The sequence below is a fragment of the Atractosteus spatula genome, chromosome 6 (genome assembly GCF_055471065.1).
Source record: "Atractosteus spatula isolate fAtrSpa1 chromosome 6, fAtrSpa1.hap1, whole genome shotgun sequence".
Lineage (NCBI taxonomy): Eukaryota > Metazoa > Chordata > Actinopteri > Semionotiformes > Lepisosteidae > Atractosteus > Atractosteus spatula.
The window spans coordinates 34,734,527-34,752,677 of NC_142711.1; the positions used below are offsets into that span (position 1 = coordinate 34,734,527).

The 18,151-nt window shown below is 42.0% G+C and overlaps 1 protein-coding gene across 1 annotated transcript in view; it reads right to left on the minus strand.

Moving 5' to 3' along the window:
* rhpn1 (rhophilin, Rho GTPase binding protein 1) overlaps positions 1-18,151 on the minus strand; it is a 47,192-nt gene that overhangs the window by 15,402 nt on the left and 13,639 nt on the right. Inside the window, exons 3-7 of the mRNA XM_088919669.1 lie at positions 9,719-9,847; positions 7,875-7,950; positions 5,023-5,100; positions 974-1,098; positions 259-425 (exon numbers count right to left, since the gene is read on the minus strand). Of these exons, the coding sequence (XP_088775795.1) occupies positions 259-425; positions 974-1,098; positions 5,023-5,100; positions 7,875-7,950; positions 9,719-9,847 (575 nt within the window). The remainder of the gene's footprint in view (positions 1-258; positions 426-973; positions 1,099-5,022; positions 5,101-7,874; positions 7,951-9,718; positions 9,848-18,151) is intronic.

The window sequence follows — 18,151 nt, forward strand, 5'->3', positions numbered from 1 at the left end:
AAGTGTAAGCAATTATTATTATTATTATTAAAATCTACCTAGATTTCTAGGCACAGAATTAAAATGGATAGCCCTCTACACAAAGGCATAGCAATGCTCTATCTTTGCACAAAAACACACAGGTGCTTCCAGCATTATAACAGCGTGGAAATGCCTTAAACACTAATATTGAAAGCGGTGACACCTGTGCAGCAGTGAAGATGTAACAGGTCTGGGTCATGAAGCGCGGCGGTTGTTTTGTGCTGCGGAGGCACGTACCTGCGGCCCTCTGGAATGCGTCGATGGCGGTCTCAATGCCCTGCACAGTGGAGCGGTCCTGCCGCGCCCCTATCTGGGTGTACAGCGCCCCAATGTTGAACAGTACGCTGCCCTTCTCAAAAGCCAGGGCTCGCTGGCAGGACGGCACTCCTGTCAGAGAGTCGTACCTGGGGAAGTGAAAACAGGCGAGGGGAGGATTTTCATGGAGGCCATTCATGAGCCTGGAAAACTGTGGTGACTTTCAGCTACCTGATTGCGTACCCCTGCACTGATTTCTGAATGGGCAGAGTGTCCGACTGGCTAATAACTGTACCTGAACACATAGACATCAGCTGTCTGTAGGAAACAAGATTACAAAATTCTCCCTTCAGCATAATCCGAATAATAGGGGGATTATACAGGAAAATCCCTATAACATTGGGATGCAGCAGGATGCTTGATATGAATTTGTATGGAATTCTAAAATCCAGTTACAACAAATTTGGTCAAGTAATAGTGTTGCCCGGTACCATTGATTATAAACTGATTAGCAATTTGAAATTTTCAGGTAAACGATTAAAAAAAAAAAACATTCGTCTTTTCATTTTAAAACAGTTCTTCAAGACAGCAGTCTATAATGCTGACAAACACCACTGCTCATACCGTTCCCACACACACAACTGTGTGTGCTGTCCCCACACCCAGCCTCCCCAGACAATGTCCTCTGCAGCCTCACCAGTGAAAGTAGACGCCCAAGTTCTTGCCCGGAGGGAAGAAGCGATGGTCGAGGAAGTAGAGCTGGTTGTAATACTCCATGAGAAGCTCCAGACCGGCCTCGTTTCGGCTGGGAGTGCGCATGGCCTGGTGGGACAGAGCACACAAGCAGCCCCTGGTCAGTACAACATGAACGCCGAGACTCGCAATCTTAATGAGTTTTACCAACGCCTCCTTCTTCAAAAGACGGGCTCTCCTGCTGCTGCACAAATGAAATTATGGTCATAAAAGTAAGAATGAGACAATTATCACTCCCTGGAAATGAGGGAATTTGGCTGAACTTTGTGTCATTCTTTCCATCCTGCTGCTATTCATGTGACATAAGGTTTTATTCACCTTTGCAGATAGGAAAAAGATGAAGAAGATATGAACCAGAAAGGTATTGTCTAAATCCAACTGTTAGATAACTTGTATTGTAACATAGGTTTCCAGTGATTTGTGGTCTGGAGGACATATGAGAGCTCTGGACCAATTGGTGGCCATTAACACCCATACACAGATTATTTCTTGTACAAACATATTCTTGAGCACTCCTGAAAATACTGATCCGAGAGCATGCGTTTTCCTTTAGTGCTGCAGGACTCTGGGTTTAGGCTAGAAACCACTGGTTTCAGGGATCCCCGTAGGAAGCAATCCAGAGGTGGAAGATCTGGACTATGAGGCCTGCTTCTTTTAATTTGTGCTTTTAACATCCGAACATGACCTTTCTAATATTTTTTGCAAGGCGTAGTACAGCGTAGGGAACTGTTTTGGTGGAGGGATGAAGTGCTTAAAATCAATTTCTTCTTTCCAAGAACATCACCTTTGACCTCACATAATACTGATAAGACCTGGTAGGGTTGGAAACAGCTCTGACAGTAGTTTCTCAGGCTGGCTGCTCACAGGTGGCATCGGTGGTTCAGCAGCTGAATTCTCACACACCATGCAGGAGGCCCAGGTTCAAATCCTGGCAAAAGCACACATTTTATTTTCTCAGGCTTCTTCTTTCCTTCTCTTTCACTGCAGGTTTGAATTAACCAGGAGTACCAGTTATTTCTCTGCAAACAGATAAGATACTAAAATTGCAAGATTTCATTCTTACATAGGTATTGTGTAAAAGCTGCAAAAAAAACAACAGCAGGCAAACTGATACCTGGAAAACATTATTACTATAACACACTGCCAAACCTCCACACTGGAAAGCTTCTGGATTTTTAAGGGGTGATCAAAATTTGCACAGATAAAAAGAACTGATGACAGGAACACCAGTCATCTCTCTCCAACTACTCCACACTAAAACGTTAAAGATACACTGACAGAGAGCCATGTGGCTAAAGTAACTAAAATGCAGTTGTGAAGAACAGTTTATGGCTCAGATTACAGCAAAAACAGTTGTGCAATTAACCAGCTGCTCCACTAGATGGTAATGTTACAGTACACGATATTTTCACTAAGATATGATGGGTTACGGTCAAACCACGTATATGCACATATATTGCAGAAGAAATAAATAAGGCAAGACTCAATACTTTTCTTAAATTAAGAAATGCAAATTAAGTTTTGCAATACCGAATCACCCAACAGTAAGTTAGCATGAATAGAGGGGTAATGTGAATCTCGGGCAAGCTCAAACTAGTCGCAGGGCAGCTACTGCACAGTACGCTGAAGTTACCCTGACCAGCTCCAGACAAACCACCCCTGGCGATTTGGGTTAAAACCCGAGTCTTTGCACGGCACATCTCCACCTGCCTTCTGAGCAAGCACCTTTACTGGTTCATCCACTCGGAGGCTCCTGAATTTTTTTTAAGACACTCATTAAATTCTGTGGGTTGAACAAAATGCTGTGAACGTGAATGCATTATTTCTGCTAGTTCAAAACGTTTACAAACTTCCTAACTGCTCAGTACATTTCATAAAAACATTTCTTGAACGAAATCAGGATATTGACTTCAACAATGTAGCTTGATCTATACTCTTAGTATCCTTTGTTCAAATACTTGCCCCCAGTTCTCACTTCTAAATATAATTTCTACTTAGTGAAATTTTTTTAAATACTATTCCATTTATCCACCCATCCATTTTCTAACCACTTCTATTCAATTCAGGATTTAGGGCAGCCGTAGTCTACCCCAGTAAACAACGGACACAAGGCAGGAGTCATCCTGGGTGGATGTCAGTCCACCGCACGGCACACAGTCACAAAAATACCCACACTCACACTAGGGCCAATTTTCCTAGAAGCCAATTATCCTACCAGAATGTTTTTGGACTGTGGGAGGAAACCTGAGCCCCCAGAAAAAAAAAACACGCAAACACAGGGAGAACATACAAACTCCACACATATAGTACCCCAATAACTGAACGCAGGGCTCCAGCACCGCAAGGCAGCAAAGCAAATCACTGTACCACTGTGCCACCCTATTCCATTTATAATTCCAACTATTTTTTGCCAAAATAAAAAACCATGGACAATTCAGAAATGTACACACACACTATCAATTAAGCTGACACTTAAACTAATATTTACTAAGACGTCTCCCTAGATAAAGTGCTGCAGAGGCACAAGTGAAGCCAGATAGTGCAGGCAGACACCAGTTTACTTCAGCGGGGATTTCAAAAAGTTGAAGGCAGCCTGGTTCTTTTTATTCTTAAACCAGTTTCTGTAGTGCAGAAACTTCCCAAGTAGCTTTTTGTGGTTTATATCTCTGAAGACTCTTAGCTCTCAGTATGCCGGTTTTGATGAGGCAGCCAGCATATTCACACCATGGAGTAACACCAGCTCTGAAGAACTTCATTCATAAATTCACTACAACAATGTGCAATTATAACACTAAAAGGAGAAAAAAATATAAAATATGGAAGAGCTGGAAATATGAAAGACTTTGTTGTAAGCTAGTGGTCCCACACACCCTAAAACCACTAATAATTTAAATGGGAATCAGGTCTCCCAACTACTAGTAAGTCTTGGTTTTAGTGCTACTGAATGGGTTGAACGGGAGTCTGCACAGGGTTAAACATCCTGTGACAAAAAACAGCCTGTGAGGGGTGGAAAGGTTAGCCACTCCTACTCCGGCTTTCACTCTGCTCTCTTGCAGGCAGCAATTCGCAAAGGAGGAGGGCTGAGATTTCACAGAGCAGGGGTCAAAAGTCACCTGACCAGATACACATGAAGAACACACATGTCATGCTCAGGCAAACCTGTGCTGCCCTTGAAGGCATTATGTTTCTCATTTTAGAAGGTCAGTCCACTTTTTCTCCATGTATAGCAGTTTAAAACAGCCATTTAAAGACACCACTCAAGCAAGGACCCACATACTTGAAAACATGAAGGTTTATCACACTGAAGTGATAACGTATCAGAATTCTGGTTATATCCCAGAGAAACTGAACCAGTTATGAGATAGTGGCTCACCGTTGTCAAAGTAGAAACAGGCAAGTGTCACCTGCAGGGACAGACTACAGTGGCTAAAGCCTCAATACTGTGAACGCTAAACAAGACTAAGTGGTTATCTCTACTGCTGGGAAGCTATGAACTGCACTCCTGTTTTTTTGGGTCATATACTACCAAACTGACATTGGAAATAGAAAGCCAGCCTTCCTCTCTATTATGGATGAATAACAGGATATTTAGAATAAGTTAAATTCCTTTTTCTATATTGAAATTGTTCCCTTTATATTTCTGAGCTCTGGGTTTGAAAGGAGCAGCCCAGAAAATTACATTTATTTTTCAGTCTTTTGCATTCCTAGTTCTCTCAGCTTGGGGACGCACTATAACACTTCATGTAGTTTTCCATTTTAATGGATGATCCCCCTTTAAGATATACTCTGTGCTGCTCTAATCCTGTTTAAAGGCACTTAAAATCCCACACCTGCTCCACTGAAAGACGTGTTTAATGAAAAAACAGGTTCTTCGCAGCCCCTCAACCAGTGGTTACTCAAGCTAAATAGCACAAAGAATAATAGCACATAAATTGTTTGCAAGCTTTCAAAGGACCGGAACGTGTTTTGGTAACTGATATGTCGGATACTCACCTGCCTGAGGTCCATGAGCTCCTTGATCTCCTTCTCGTACTGTGATCCGTCTTCTCCATAGTGCTCACAGATGAAGTCCTGTGGAGGCAGGGGACAGAGTCAGAGAGCCACACAAAGCCGCACTACTCTGTAGTACACGTCAGAGTTACTTTTCCTAGTTAGAAAGAACAGATTTCATCCACACTGCTTTGGAATCTTAATGGATGTCTGAGCTCTGACAAAGAATTGTAACCTCTTAGGAAGATTGGTGTGATGTGCTAAATCTAGAGAACCACTAAGCAGCCACCTTTCCTTTTCTGTGCCTAGGAATAGTCTGTTTTCTAAAATAAAACCCTGGCAGATGAAGATGAATGTTTTTTTTTTCAGACAAGAACTGTATAGGTTGAAATCTCTACAGTTGCAAGTAAAAGTGTGTCAACCCTTTGGAATTACCTGGATCTCTGCATTAATTACTCATAAAAATGTGGTCTGTCGTCTTCAACTAAGTCACAATAATAGACTAACACAATCTGCTTAAGCTAATAGCACGCAAACAATTGTACTTCTTGTCAGTACTGAAACTCTAGGCTAATAACTTCTCCAAAAGCTAACTGGAGACAGGTGTTCCAATCAATGAGATGAGATTGGAGGTGTGTGTTGGAGGTGCCCTGCCCTTTAAAAAAGGCACACAAAGGGTGGTTATTGACAGAGTCTGCTCTGCTCAAGAAAGAGCTGTTCATGTGAACCATGGCCTGATTAAAAAACAAATCAGAGGACCTTAGAAGAATTGTAGAGATGCATAAAGCTGGAAGAGGCTACAAAAGCATTTCTAAAGGCCTGGGTGTTCATGAATCCACAGTAAGACAAACTGTCTACAAATGGAGGAAATTCAGTAATGTTGCTACTCTCCCTAGGAGTGGGCATCCTGCAAAGATCACGGCAAGAGCGCAGCGTGCAATGCTGAAGGACGTGAAAAAGAACCCTAGGGTAACAGCAAAGGACCTGCAGAAATCTCTTGAACTTGCCAAAGTCTCTGTTCATGTGTCCACTATAAGAAACCACTGCTCTCCAAAAAAAACATTGTTGCACATCTCAAGTTTGCAAAAGACCACCTAGATGTTCCACAACGCTGCTGGGACAGTGTTCTGTGAATGGATGAGACAAAAGTTGAACTCTTTGGCAGAAACGCACAATGCTGTTTGGAGGGAAAAAAGCACCAAAACCTCATCCCAACCATGAAGCATGGTGGAGGGAGCATCATGCTTTGGGGCTGCTTTGCTGCCTCAGGGCCTGGACAGCTTGCTATCATAGAAGGAACAATGAACTCAGAATTGTATCAAGAACTTTTACAGGAGAATGTCAGGGTAGAGGTCCATCACTTGAAGCTTAGTAGAAGTTGGGTGATGCACCAAGACAATGACCTGAAACACATCAACAGAATGGCTTAAACAGAAGAAAATTTGTGTTCTGGAATGGCCAAGTCAGAGTCCAGACCTCAACCCAATTGAGATGCTGTGGCATGACCTGAAGAGAGCTGTTCATGCAAGGAATCCCAGAAATACCAATGAACTGAAACCAGTTTTATAAGGAGGAATGGTCTAAAGGTGGTTCTACTAGTTACTAAATACAAGGGTTCACATACTTTTTCCAGCCTGGACTGTGACTGTTTAAACAATGTGTGACAAGATTGTGTGATGTGATTGACAAGAAGTACAATTGTTTGTGTGTTATTAGTCTAAGCAGATTGCGTTTGTCTATTATTGTGACTATTGTGAATCCAGGCAATTTCAAAGGGATCCCAAACTTTTTCTTACAAATGTATATCACTGGGGATATTTTTCACTCCTTTGAATGCCCTTGGGCTCACACTTTACTTTACCCAAAGACAACAAGCTTGCACTTATGCTTCTCAGATGTGTACATCAGTTGACATACAACGCCAACAGTTGCCCTGGCACTGTAGTGCACTGCAGAAAGTCACTGTACACCTCCTCTGGAGATAACTGTACAAATTCATAACCATACAAAGAGACAGCTTTGACTGTCGCACAATGTAGACGTACATCTGTTTTTCAACTTTAATTTCGGAAGTCAGCCTAGCAAACAATCGTATGCTGCAGGAAGTTTTTTGTGGACTATTTTTGCCATTATCTTGCCAGAAATGGAAACACATTCATTTTGACAAAGCTTGAATCAGTATATAAATATACTCCCTAAATTACTGTTTTCTGCTCCTTCAACATCTAACACTATTTGTTTTCAGCAACAATCTGATTTGTGTGCTTCTTCAAACAAAACATTCGAAAATCCAGTCAAGGGTACCAATGTGCCGCTTCCAGTTTATGCAACAACTGCAGGTTCTGATGTAATGACATTCACACACTCTCGCATAGCAGCAGACCAACACTTGGTCGTGCATGACCACTGCTTGCAGGTCTCTTAGAAAACATAGAAGACATAATGAGAGCACTGAGAGCCAGAACTGATGGCTGTACAAAAAACTTGCCCAACATTTAGAAACTTGGCATCACCCGTTAATTAGCAGATATTCAATTAACTAAAATCAAACCAGGCCACAGATGTTGCCAGAATAGAGAGGTTCAATGTGTGCTACAGTTTCTGAAGTAGTGACTTTGATATCCATCTTCTATTTTTTCTGTTTTAAGCTCTTCACAAACAGTTGAACAGAAAAGTCTTCAAAGATATTAAAACATTCACACCACTCCACCCATGTCTGGATGATGTTTTAAGATGAACCAGTGGAAAGCCCCGAGTTAGATCTGAACCCTGATGCCAGACCAGATGAAGACACAGGCTAGTGAGTTAAAACACCTTGGCCTTTCAGAATGAGCTCCTCCACAGTGATGTCTCACCTTCAGAGGAACAGCAAGATCCACCTCCTTTGTCTCCTTCAGCCCCAAAGGAATCATGGGCACATTGATTGATTCACTGCAGAAAATAAAAAATACATTACTTCATAATCCAGGTTTTACAGCAGAGTAGGATGAAGATAACACCATATAAAAATAAAGTGCGGTAGATTAATTCTTGGCTAAAACCCTGGAGCAACACCTTTACACTACCCATAGAATTTTTAACTGCTTCATCCAATTCAGCGTCGGAAGGAAGCTGGAGCCTGTCTCCACAAGCAACAGGGTGCAGGGTGGGATACACCCTGAATGGGAAACTAGTCCCTCGCAGGCCCATTACACATTTACTACAAAAAGGAGCACAAAACTGCAAGAATTTTAAGTTAATGTTCTCTTCTGTCACAAAAGCTTATTCAACTCTTGTCATCAGGGGTCGGCCAAAGAACAATTATGTATATTTAAGGGTAATTAATGTCCTATTTAATTTTTTTGGAAGAGAAAATGCTTTAAATTGAAACTAATCCATCATAAAAATCCACATCCAATGATTAACTCACAACAGCCCTTCTTTACAATTAAATTAAAAACAAAAAACGCTTATTACACTTTGCTCTAATTTAACACACCTGTAGAAGAACATTCTCCCATTGAGCAGAGAACACACATATTCTTGCTAAACAATATCTGAACATGTCTATAGAAGTGGCCTTATTCTCTAAAGCCCCTTTACTTTTAATTATAAACTCCCACAATAAACAAAACTGCATCATTTACTTCCACGCAGACAGAAATACAACCATTGCCAAACAACAAACGGCCTTGCCCTCATGTCCTTGTTGTGAATTTTTTCAAACAAACACAAATCTCCTCTCTATTAGTCTACCAAACACATCATTAACCTGTGAAAAAAAACAAAGGCAAACCTCCAGTACACTTAGTTTGTATGCCTACTCATTAAAGCAAAGAGGAGCATACAGAGAGCTAAAATTAGTGTGAAAAACACACTCACTTTGTTTCTCTTAATAAGTCCCTGAGTTGGAATGCAGAAAGCCCCTCAAAAAAAGAGTTCACTGCAGATTTAAAATTGCAGGATCACTCTTGGCAAATTCTGAGATAATAATAACCTCATTAGGAGATGGAGGGGCTTTTCACTCTTAAAAAGCCAATACAGGTACTACATTAAATTTAAAAACAATGTTTCTGTAAGGGAAAACTGGATTTAGTTACAGGAGAGTGGAAGCTAGCAGATCACCTGGTTTTGACAACTGATTCCACCCGTGTGTATGTGCCGATCTCTGACTGTGGTGCTGTTGCAGTGGGTGTTGCACAGGATTATGAAAAGACTCTTGTCTCTGGTAAATTCAGGCAGTCGCTCACTTCTATTCCTGGTAAACCTCCATGGAGCAGATCGGTTTGTCGGTGCGTCGTGGTTGTGTATCTGTACTTACTGTCAGTGTGTGTTTTGTCTATGTTGTGCTGCGTCAGTACAGTTCAGTTTATCAGGGTGTCATGGTTGTGTATCTGTACTGTCAGTGTGTGTTTTGTCTGTGCTGTGTCATGGTTGTGTATCTGTACTGTCAGTGTGTGTTTTATCTGTGTGGTGCTGTGTCTGTACAGTTCAGTTCATCAGGATGTCGTTGTGTCTACCTCTGTACTGTCAGTGTGTGTTTTATCTGTGTTGTGTCAGTACAGTTTGTCAGAGTGTCGTGGATGTGTATCTGTACTGTCAGTGTGTGTTATCTGTGTGGTACTGTGTCTGTATAGTTGAGTTCATGACAGTGTTGTGGTTGTGCACCTCTGTACCGTCAGTTTGCATTTTGTCAGTGTGGTGCGGTATCAGTACCCACCTCTCAGTCTGGTACACCTCCATGGAGCTATTGAGCTCCTCCAGCTCTTCCTTGAGCAGCTGCAGGTTGGAGTTGACAAAACTGAGCTCCAAAGCCACAGTCTCCTTCACCTTGTGGTTTGTGGTGGCCCTGGAAGACATACAGCACATTTACTCAGGCTTTCAGGCCATGACACAGTCTTCAAGAAAGACATTACAAACTGAAGAAAGACTGCTATGATATTTCAATAAAAATCAACTCGAACACAGGAATTAACTGGATTAGCCACAGTCTTCAAAAAAGTCAGCAGAATCTGAAGAGGATGCACCAGTTAGACTTTCACATCCTGTAGTGAGTTAGAGTTATAAGGATGTCCTTATTCATCATTGTTTTCTATGCCCATTCCCAGCCACTACAGTAAAAATGCTCACATCATGGCCATATGACTTCTTAAGTCCCTTCGGCCTCTGGCACAGCAGGAAGACTGACAGCTTTCTAATAACTCAAAAGAAGAACTCTAACCTCCTTCAGAAAAACCCATGACACGCAAAATCCAAATAAGATCCTCTGATTTATTAGGTAATTTTACACAGCTTTCAAAACACATTAGACTCACTTGAGTAAATATAATTTGGGTCATTCAGTTCCTGTTAGCTTAAAAAGCCTTACCACTCCATTTTGTTTTCCATAATACGCGATCACTGTTTTGAAATCACTCATGTATTACAGAATCTGGCCAGCTGTACAGATATGTAAATAGATCACACTGCAGAAACCTTTGCAAGTCATGTTTGGTTATTTTTTACTCTAATCACACAACAACAAGCTCTAGGCTCTAGGCTGATGTAGCTGACCTAATGTCTTAGTGATGTCTCAGATACTAGCAAGAGATTCTCTGTGCTCCCCTTAAAGCTTCTGTAAGGGAATCAGGGCAGAGAAGCTGAAAAAGCTCAGCTATCCCCGCCAGAAGACACACCTCAGCTATCCAATTAGTCAGATCTAGGCTGGGAAGACAGCAGCAGGATTACTTTGCTCCCACAATCTGTCAGGATACAGAACCACAGCTCTCACACTGACTAACCCATTGGAAGAGGAAGAAATGGGAACTCCGCTCTCTACGCAACAACAAACCAGGTATCCCCGATTTCCTTAGTCAGGACCTACTTCTCCTTCACTCACAGTAAACCCCATTTTAGAAAATACAATACAGAAGTCAATTAAGTCTGTCCCCCAAGTCTTTTAAAAAAAGCACTAGTCAGCAGGTCAGCATTCCCATTGCTAGACAACAGTAAAGGCAGGGATCGGGAAACTAGCTTGAAGCTCAATTCCTAAACTACCGATACAACTAATTTTGTTTTGGTTAGCTCAAATAATTGTATTTGTAACCAGCTGAAATGTGAGAACTTGTCTATCTCACAGTCAGATTAGATTACCCACAGGGCACTGAAGCTATTAAACATTTAAAGAGTGATGCAGAAGCTACTCCACCTCCACAATTGCATATATGTTTCTATAATGAACTTCTTACACTCTGCAATCATAATCTCAAAACAATATTGGAAAGTGTAATATCTTTTATGGAATGTGTAGATCACATTCAAACAATGTACAGAGGTGACTACATTTATATGCTCCAAAACACATACAAGAATACCATACGTAAGTGGATTACTGTACTGTATAACAGTCCTGGCTTTGTATTTCAAATTATTTGATCCCAAGTTACTTAAATAATTATTTTAAGAATATAGCAATAGTAGTATTTCAATTAAATACCCAGATAATTATATAGGAACCCTGGATTAATATATATACAATACCGTGCTCTACGAATTATAAGAAGATCCAATCAAGACACCATTAAGTACAGGTCTTCCAAACAACCAGGAAACTTCAAGCAGTTCTGAAAGCTTCCATGCAGCATGGTAAAAACACCACTTGAACAAAATGAAATCTTGATGGTGGATGATCTTGAAAGGCAATGGCTACAGGGAGATGAAAATCCATCCACTTTAGTCTTAATAGTGTGGGGAGCCAAGAGTTGACTATGAGGAAGCAGAATGATTCCAACCAAGTCCAGAGTTCTTTGGCCAACCGGTTTTTGAAGAAGTTCAGTTAGGGCATGTTTGCCCAACAAGTGATGACCTGTCACAGTGAGTGTCACGCCCTCTGCAGCCAGAGGGCGCTCCTTCTCTGTCCTGTCCCTGGTTTCCGGTCTGCTGTCCTTCCGGTCCCTGTCTTTCCCTTGGGCTATTTATTTCCGGGTCTTGCACTCTGTCCTCGCTCAGCATTGACGTTCGGATGTCCTGAGACCCACCTAGCACCAGGGCGCCCCACGTCCGCTCCCTGAGGGCATAGGTTTCTATACGGCATTCCTGAACTCTTTGCACTATGAGCCCGGGCCTTTTTCCCGTCTCGCCGCTACGCATATGGGTCTTTTTCTGCTCTCCTGCTCCCCACGGTTAGTCCCTTTGGATGTCCGTGACAGTGAGAAGTGTCACTGTACCTTGTGAGGCACAAGTCTGAAGCAGGCTTCAGTGTGCAGGAATCTCCCACGTTTCAAGCCAACCGGTGTGGCAGCTCCTAAGACAGTGGCAGGTGGATGTTGGGAAATTTAATGCCAGCCATCATGATGAGGAATAATGATGCATCAGATTTTAATGGTACACGAACTAGAATGATATTATTTTTAAAGTTAAAAACAGTTTTGAACAGAAGTATTTAGTGTTATGGGCCAAATCTCAACACCAAAGACTGATGTAAGAACCCAGTTTTTAGAAATATTCACCCAGTTGGACCTAAAATTAGAACTGTATAGTTTATTATTAGGGGTGGACATGACAGGTGGTGTTCCAAAAATAATTTATGACACATCCACTACATCCCTCAGGCTGTATGGAGCTCCTGCTGTCTCTCTTGCAGATACTGCTTTATTTTACTTCTTCAGGAAATGCAATGTCATCACTAAAGCACTCTGTCACTCATCTGCAGCTTCTCCTCATCAAACTGTCTTCATGTACCTTTTGAAACTGCACACTCAAGTCACTGATGTTCTCAGAGGGCTTTTTTTTAGCCTACTGTGTCCATAGGTCTGAAGTGGTGATTTCTCCTACTCTCTAGTACTCCATCTCAGAACCCTAATCTTTCCCCCTCTCCCCTCTATCTTTATCTATAGTTCCTGACAGAAGAAACCAGGCAAAACCGGAGATTATTGTATCCAGTCCTGTTTGGCCAGAGTTGCTTATCTGTAAAAGAAAACAAGCTCCCTGACAGAGGGAGCAGGTGATAACAGTTTCGTCTTCCAGCCTACTCTAGACGTAGACGCAGTTCCCCTTCTGACCTGTTCTTTTGAACTCTTGGGAAAGATGCTTCTCGGAACACGACTATAATTTCCAGGTGAGAAACATATTCTCCAAATTTCCCAGTGGAAATCACGGGAGAACTTGCTCAGGACATTAGCTACCTCTAGTGGCTACAAGCAAGGCTACAGGTCTCATCCGATGTCACCGTGCCACAATACAGTCATCACTTATCCTTCCCGCCTCCGATGTGAAATTGTCTGTGGATAACGGTCAATCAATTTACACTAATCAGTGCTACGAATGTTGTTTCTGAAGCAACGGCAGTATTTACTGACAAAGCACTTGCACAGCATAAGTCGCCAGCTCAAGCCTGCTGATCCATAATAATAATAATAATAACAATTGCTTACACTTACAGTATATAGCGCTTTTCTGGACACTCCACTCAAAGCGCTTTATAATAATAATAATAATAATAATAAAATGTATTTTAAATAGCGCCTTTAAAGGTGGCTTCTCAAAGCGCTTTACAGGATGACAACAAACAATAAAAAGAAGAATACACAAGATAAAACACAATTACAATATAAAGAGGAGACCGTGGATGGTGGTACTAAGAAAAGCAGAGGGGTGAAGAATGGAACCAGTTAACTAAAGGCTTTTCTGAAGAAGAGGGTTTTGAGTCTGGATTTGAAGGAGTTTAGAGAAGGTGACTCTCTGATATCCTTAGGGAGAGAGTTCCAGAGCTTGGGGGCATAACAGGAGAAGGCCCTGTCACCCATACAATGTAGATGGGCTTGGGGGACAGTAAGGAGAGCAGAATTAGAAGAGCAAAGGTTGCGAGATGGGGAGTAGGGCGATAATAGTTCAGACAGGTATTGTCAATTTTGATTGAAGCTCAAGTACAGAACCATCTAGGGTTACAGAACTGGCTTTACGAAGTTGATGGGGGATGCCGTCGCAGTTAAGATGAAGGAAGTTTTGAGTCATCCAAATTTTTATGTCAGAGATGCAATTAGATAGAATAGAGACAGCCACATCAGTGTCAGGTTTGGTATGGATGTATATTTGAGTATAGTCAGAGTAAAAATGAAAGCTGAGGCCATGTGATCTTAAAAGCTGACCAAGTGGAAACATGTAAATGCTGAAGAGCAAGGGGCCCAGTATTGAGCCCTGAGGAACACCAGACTTAACAAGACCAATTACAGAACTTTACAGGTAGTGGGAACTCCCCTCCACCACCACCAATGTGCAGCATCCATCTGGATGATGCGACGGCAGCCATAGTGCGCCAGCACGCTCACCACACATCAGCTATCAGTGGGGGAGAGCAGAGTAATGAAGCCAATTCATAGAGGGGGATTATTAGGAGGCCATGATTAGTAAGGGCCAACGGGAAATTTGGCCAAGACGCCGGGGTTACACCCCTACTCTTTTCGAAAAACACCCTGGGATTTTTAATGACCACAGAGAGTCAGGACCTCGATTTTACATCTCATCCGAAGGACGTCGCCTGTAGTGCTGCTCAGCCAATTGTGCATTATTGTTGAATTCAAACCTAGACTCAGAATGCCGGTGTGGACTTCAGGGCTCTACATCAGGACTTGACAAGCCTTTTCAGTGGAGGTACACTTTTCACACCCCAGACTCTTTAGCAACACATTTATGACAAAACATTGACCACAATCTTTTGAAATGGCTCATTCATTCATTTTCTTGTCCAGAATTTCAATGTAAAATGTAAGTTTGCTTCAGTGAATAGAACCGTTTAGTATTTTGTTCACACATTTTGTCCACACAAAACTCTCAATCCACACTTTTTAAACATGGTCTCTTCTAATTCCACAGCACACCTGAACCCTTTCCACAAATGGTCTAGAAAGCACAGCTCTGCATGAATTTGGTGTTTTTGTTACACTGAAGCCTCAGGTTTCAAAACGTACTCCTTGGGGCTTTACACTGAATACTTCTAAGATATCAACGCCCTCATAAACCTATACGCATTGATGTCTGGACTCACACCACATTGTAAACAATTATTTTTTCCAGTTGAGCCACTCAGGAGCACAAACACTCAGATTAAAATCTGCATCTCTTAAAAATGTGTATTTTCACAAAGGAACTCCATCGCAGAAAAGCAAGGCATCACTGTTTTAATTTGAATACTATAATACTCATAGATTTTAATCCAACAGAGATGAAGCACACTAGCACTCGAGTCCATTAGGGGTGACGGCGTTTGGCTCTCCTCGTTAAACGCCTGGCTCTTGAGGTTTCGGACCTGTAGATCAGGGTGCTGCTCTCATCCTAATGGAACAGGCAGGAGGAAGAGAAAAATCGCACCGAGAAGGGCAATTCCATTTCGATTCATTTTTTAAAGTGCAAATTAAAGTCACACTTTGCTCGTAGCAGGAAGTTTTACCATAGATGCCTGCTTTCTAACAATGCTTTCAGAGGGTGGTTTTCAAAGCTCAGCAGTTTTCACTACTGTGTTTCAAAGCAGGATTCCAACTCATTAGCGGAGAAATGGATTCCAAGAAGCGGAGATATGCCATTACCTGTTAGTGTCTTAGAAACGAGAGGCCTCTGCTGGTTCAGGTCATGGCCAAGACAGGAGAATTTCCCTTTATAATAGAGCTGATTTCACCCTCCCTAATTAATTTTGTCCAGCCACTCACATCTGTATGAATCCACAGCAATGTGTTAAGAAATATAAGCCTATTATTTTAAACATCAAAACTCCATGGGCTACAGCATCAGCACAACCCAATCTGGAAACATTCGGGCATCAGCATGCACACAGTTTCTTTACTAACCAGCTCACCTTGCTTTGGATGATATAATAACATACAGTAGCATAATAAAACTGCTAAAGAGGGTTATTCAACTCAGGCTAATTTATTGCCGGTTTACAGCATGTTGCGTAATTCAGTCATGTTACTGAATTAAAGCAAACTACACTGCCATCCCAGGATATGGTATGTAATTCTACATAACTGTTTTTCAAAAAGATGAATGTTTTACCTCCTTCTTATAACCAGTTCAAAGATTTATAATCAAAGAACCATAGATGCCCGTTTTACAGACCGGGAAATGTTCCCAGCCCTGGTGAACCTGACAAGACGGAGTAAAGAAGAGAGCACACTGGGAAATGCAGCTGTGCAATACAACTTGCATAGGGCCTGAGGGGATCACACAATAGCCTCGTACCCCAACCCTCCGGTTCCCTCACCGCTCAAGAACTGAAACTCGACTTAAAGAAAATGAATAATGAAGAGAAGAGCATCACAATAACCGAGGGGAAATTCCTTGTGTTCCAAGAAGGACTAAAAGGATTGCAGTGGCACCCTTTGCATGACAATCAGAGAGGCACAAAAGCCCAGGCCCTGGCTGACTCAGTGTCACAGGGACTCGGCCTCTTTGTGCCCCTGGTACTCCCTCACAATAGCTTTACCAGATACAAAACTGATAAGGGCTTTGTCTCTTTGTCCCATACCAGTGAGTCATCCCTCCGAGAGAGGGGCAGACAGTGAAGCACAGCGGACACCGCCCCCCACAACCCCATACCTGCCAGAATCTCATGCCCTCTTTCCGGGCATGCCATGAAATGGACTGATTCAAGCAACGGCAAAAGAATAGCGCCAAAAAAGCCCTTTTCAGTTGACTCTGTTTTTCTTTCAATGAGAGTGCAAACCAATTTCTCCAGCCTCCAATCTAGCATATGTGTGACACCCTGATCATCTCTGTAACAGCACTGATACGTGCAATGACAGTCCTATTTGATTAGCACTGGGTTTCGGTTTTGTGGAAGAAAGGCAGCTTTGCAGCCCTTCCCTGTTACAAACACACCTTTTCTGTGAAAAAGGCTCAGCTCAAACACTACGTTTAAACTCCCCCCCCCCCCCCCCCCGTGGATTATTACCTTAGATAACAACAAACAGCAGAATTAGCACAAAGCATGACATTTTGGAAAGTGGCACACTGGATTTACCCACCCAGTACAAAACCAAAGAGTAAATCTTATAACCATATTTTATGTCTTTGTGGGCACACTTTTCTGTTTGGAAAAATTATATAACAATACAAGTACAAATCTAAAAAAACAGTTTCCTGCTGTATTAAGAAAGAAAACCAAATGTTGCTGACGTTCTGATCTCCTGTTTGGGTTGCTAATTAAAAACGGGGCTCTGTGTTTTCATTAGAAGGCAGAGGGAGTGGTGTGTGGCATGCTGGCTGGCATGTTCCACAACAGACGTGTGGGACAGCCTTGTACACTGATACAGGCAGCTTAATTACAATTGAAGGTGTTAAATAAGTGTTTTACTGCTGTTTTAATTAATCGAATCCAACCTTCTTTACTTGCATTTCAGTAATTATTGGCACAGAATGAATGCTGCTTTCTAACTATATTTTAATTCAGGTCTACAATCCTGCTCCTGAAGGGCTATTTCACCCATCTGAATGACTTGAATTAGCTTATTATTGGCTTAACTGGATATAAAAGTTTCTCCCAGCTCCTCAGATACTGGTGTTTTAAGGACACTTGAAAAACTTGTAGACACACTGGCCCTCCAGGACCAGGACTGAAGGATGCTGTAGATACACCGGCCCTCCAGGACCAGGACTGGGGAGCCCTGCTGTAGACACACTGACTGACCCTCCAGGACCAGGACTGGGGAGCCCTGCTGTAGACACACTGGCCCTCCAAGACCAGAACTGGGGACCCCTGCTATAGATACCCTACTCCTCTAAGACCAGGAGTGGGGAGCCTAACTTAAGTATAGCTCATAGTTCAGCCAGAACATTCCAGCAATAATCCCGTTATACAGGCTTAATTTGATCCTCAAAAACTTGCTCATAAAGTGAGAACCCATTTTATGGTAATTAAAGTCTCATTACTTCCTGTGTTATAATCTCTGATTGGCTACCGGAACTCAAGAAAAGTTCCCTAAACCACCCAAACTTCACCTTAAAATGTGAAACAGGTAGGAATTACTTGATCCTGTATAAATGAACACTCATATAGCAAGGGATTACTGTACTTTCAAGTGATGGTTCCTTAAAACATGCACATATGCACCACGTCACCAAAGCTACCGTATAATCAAATACCAAAAGAATAAAATGGCTTACATATAATGAGAGACATTAA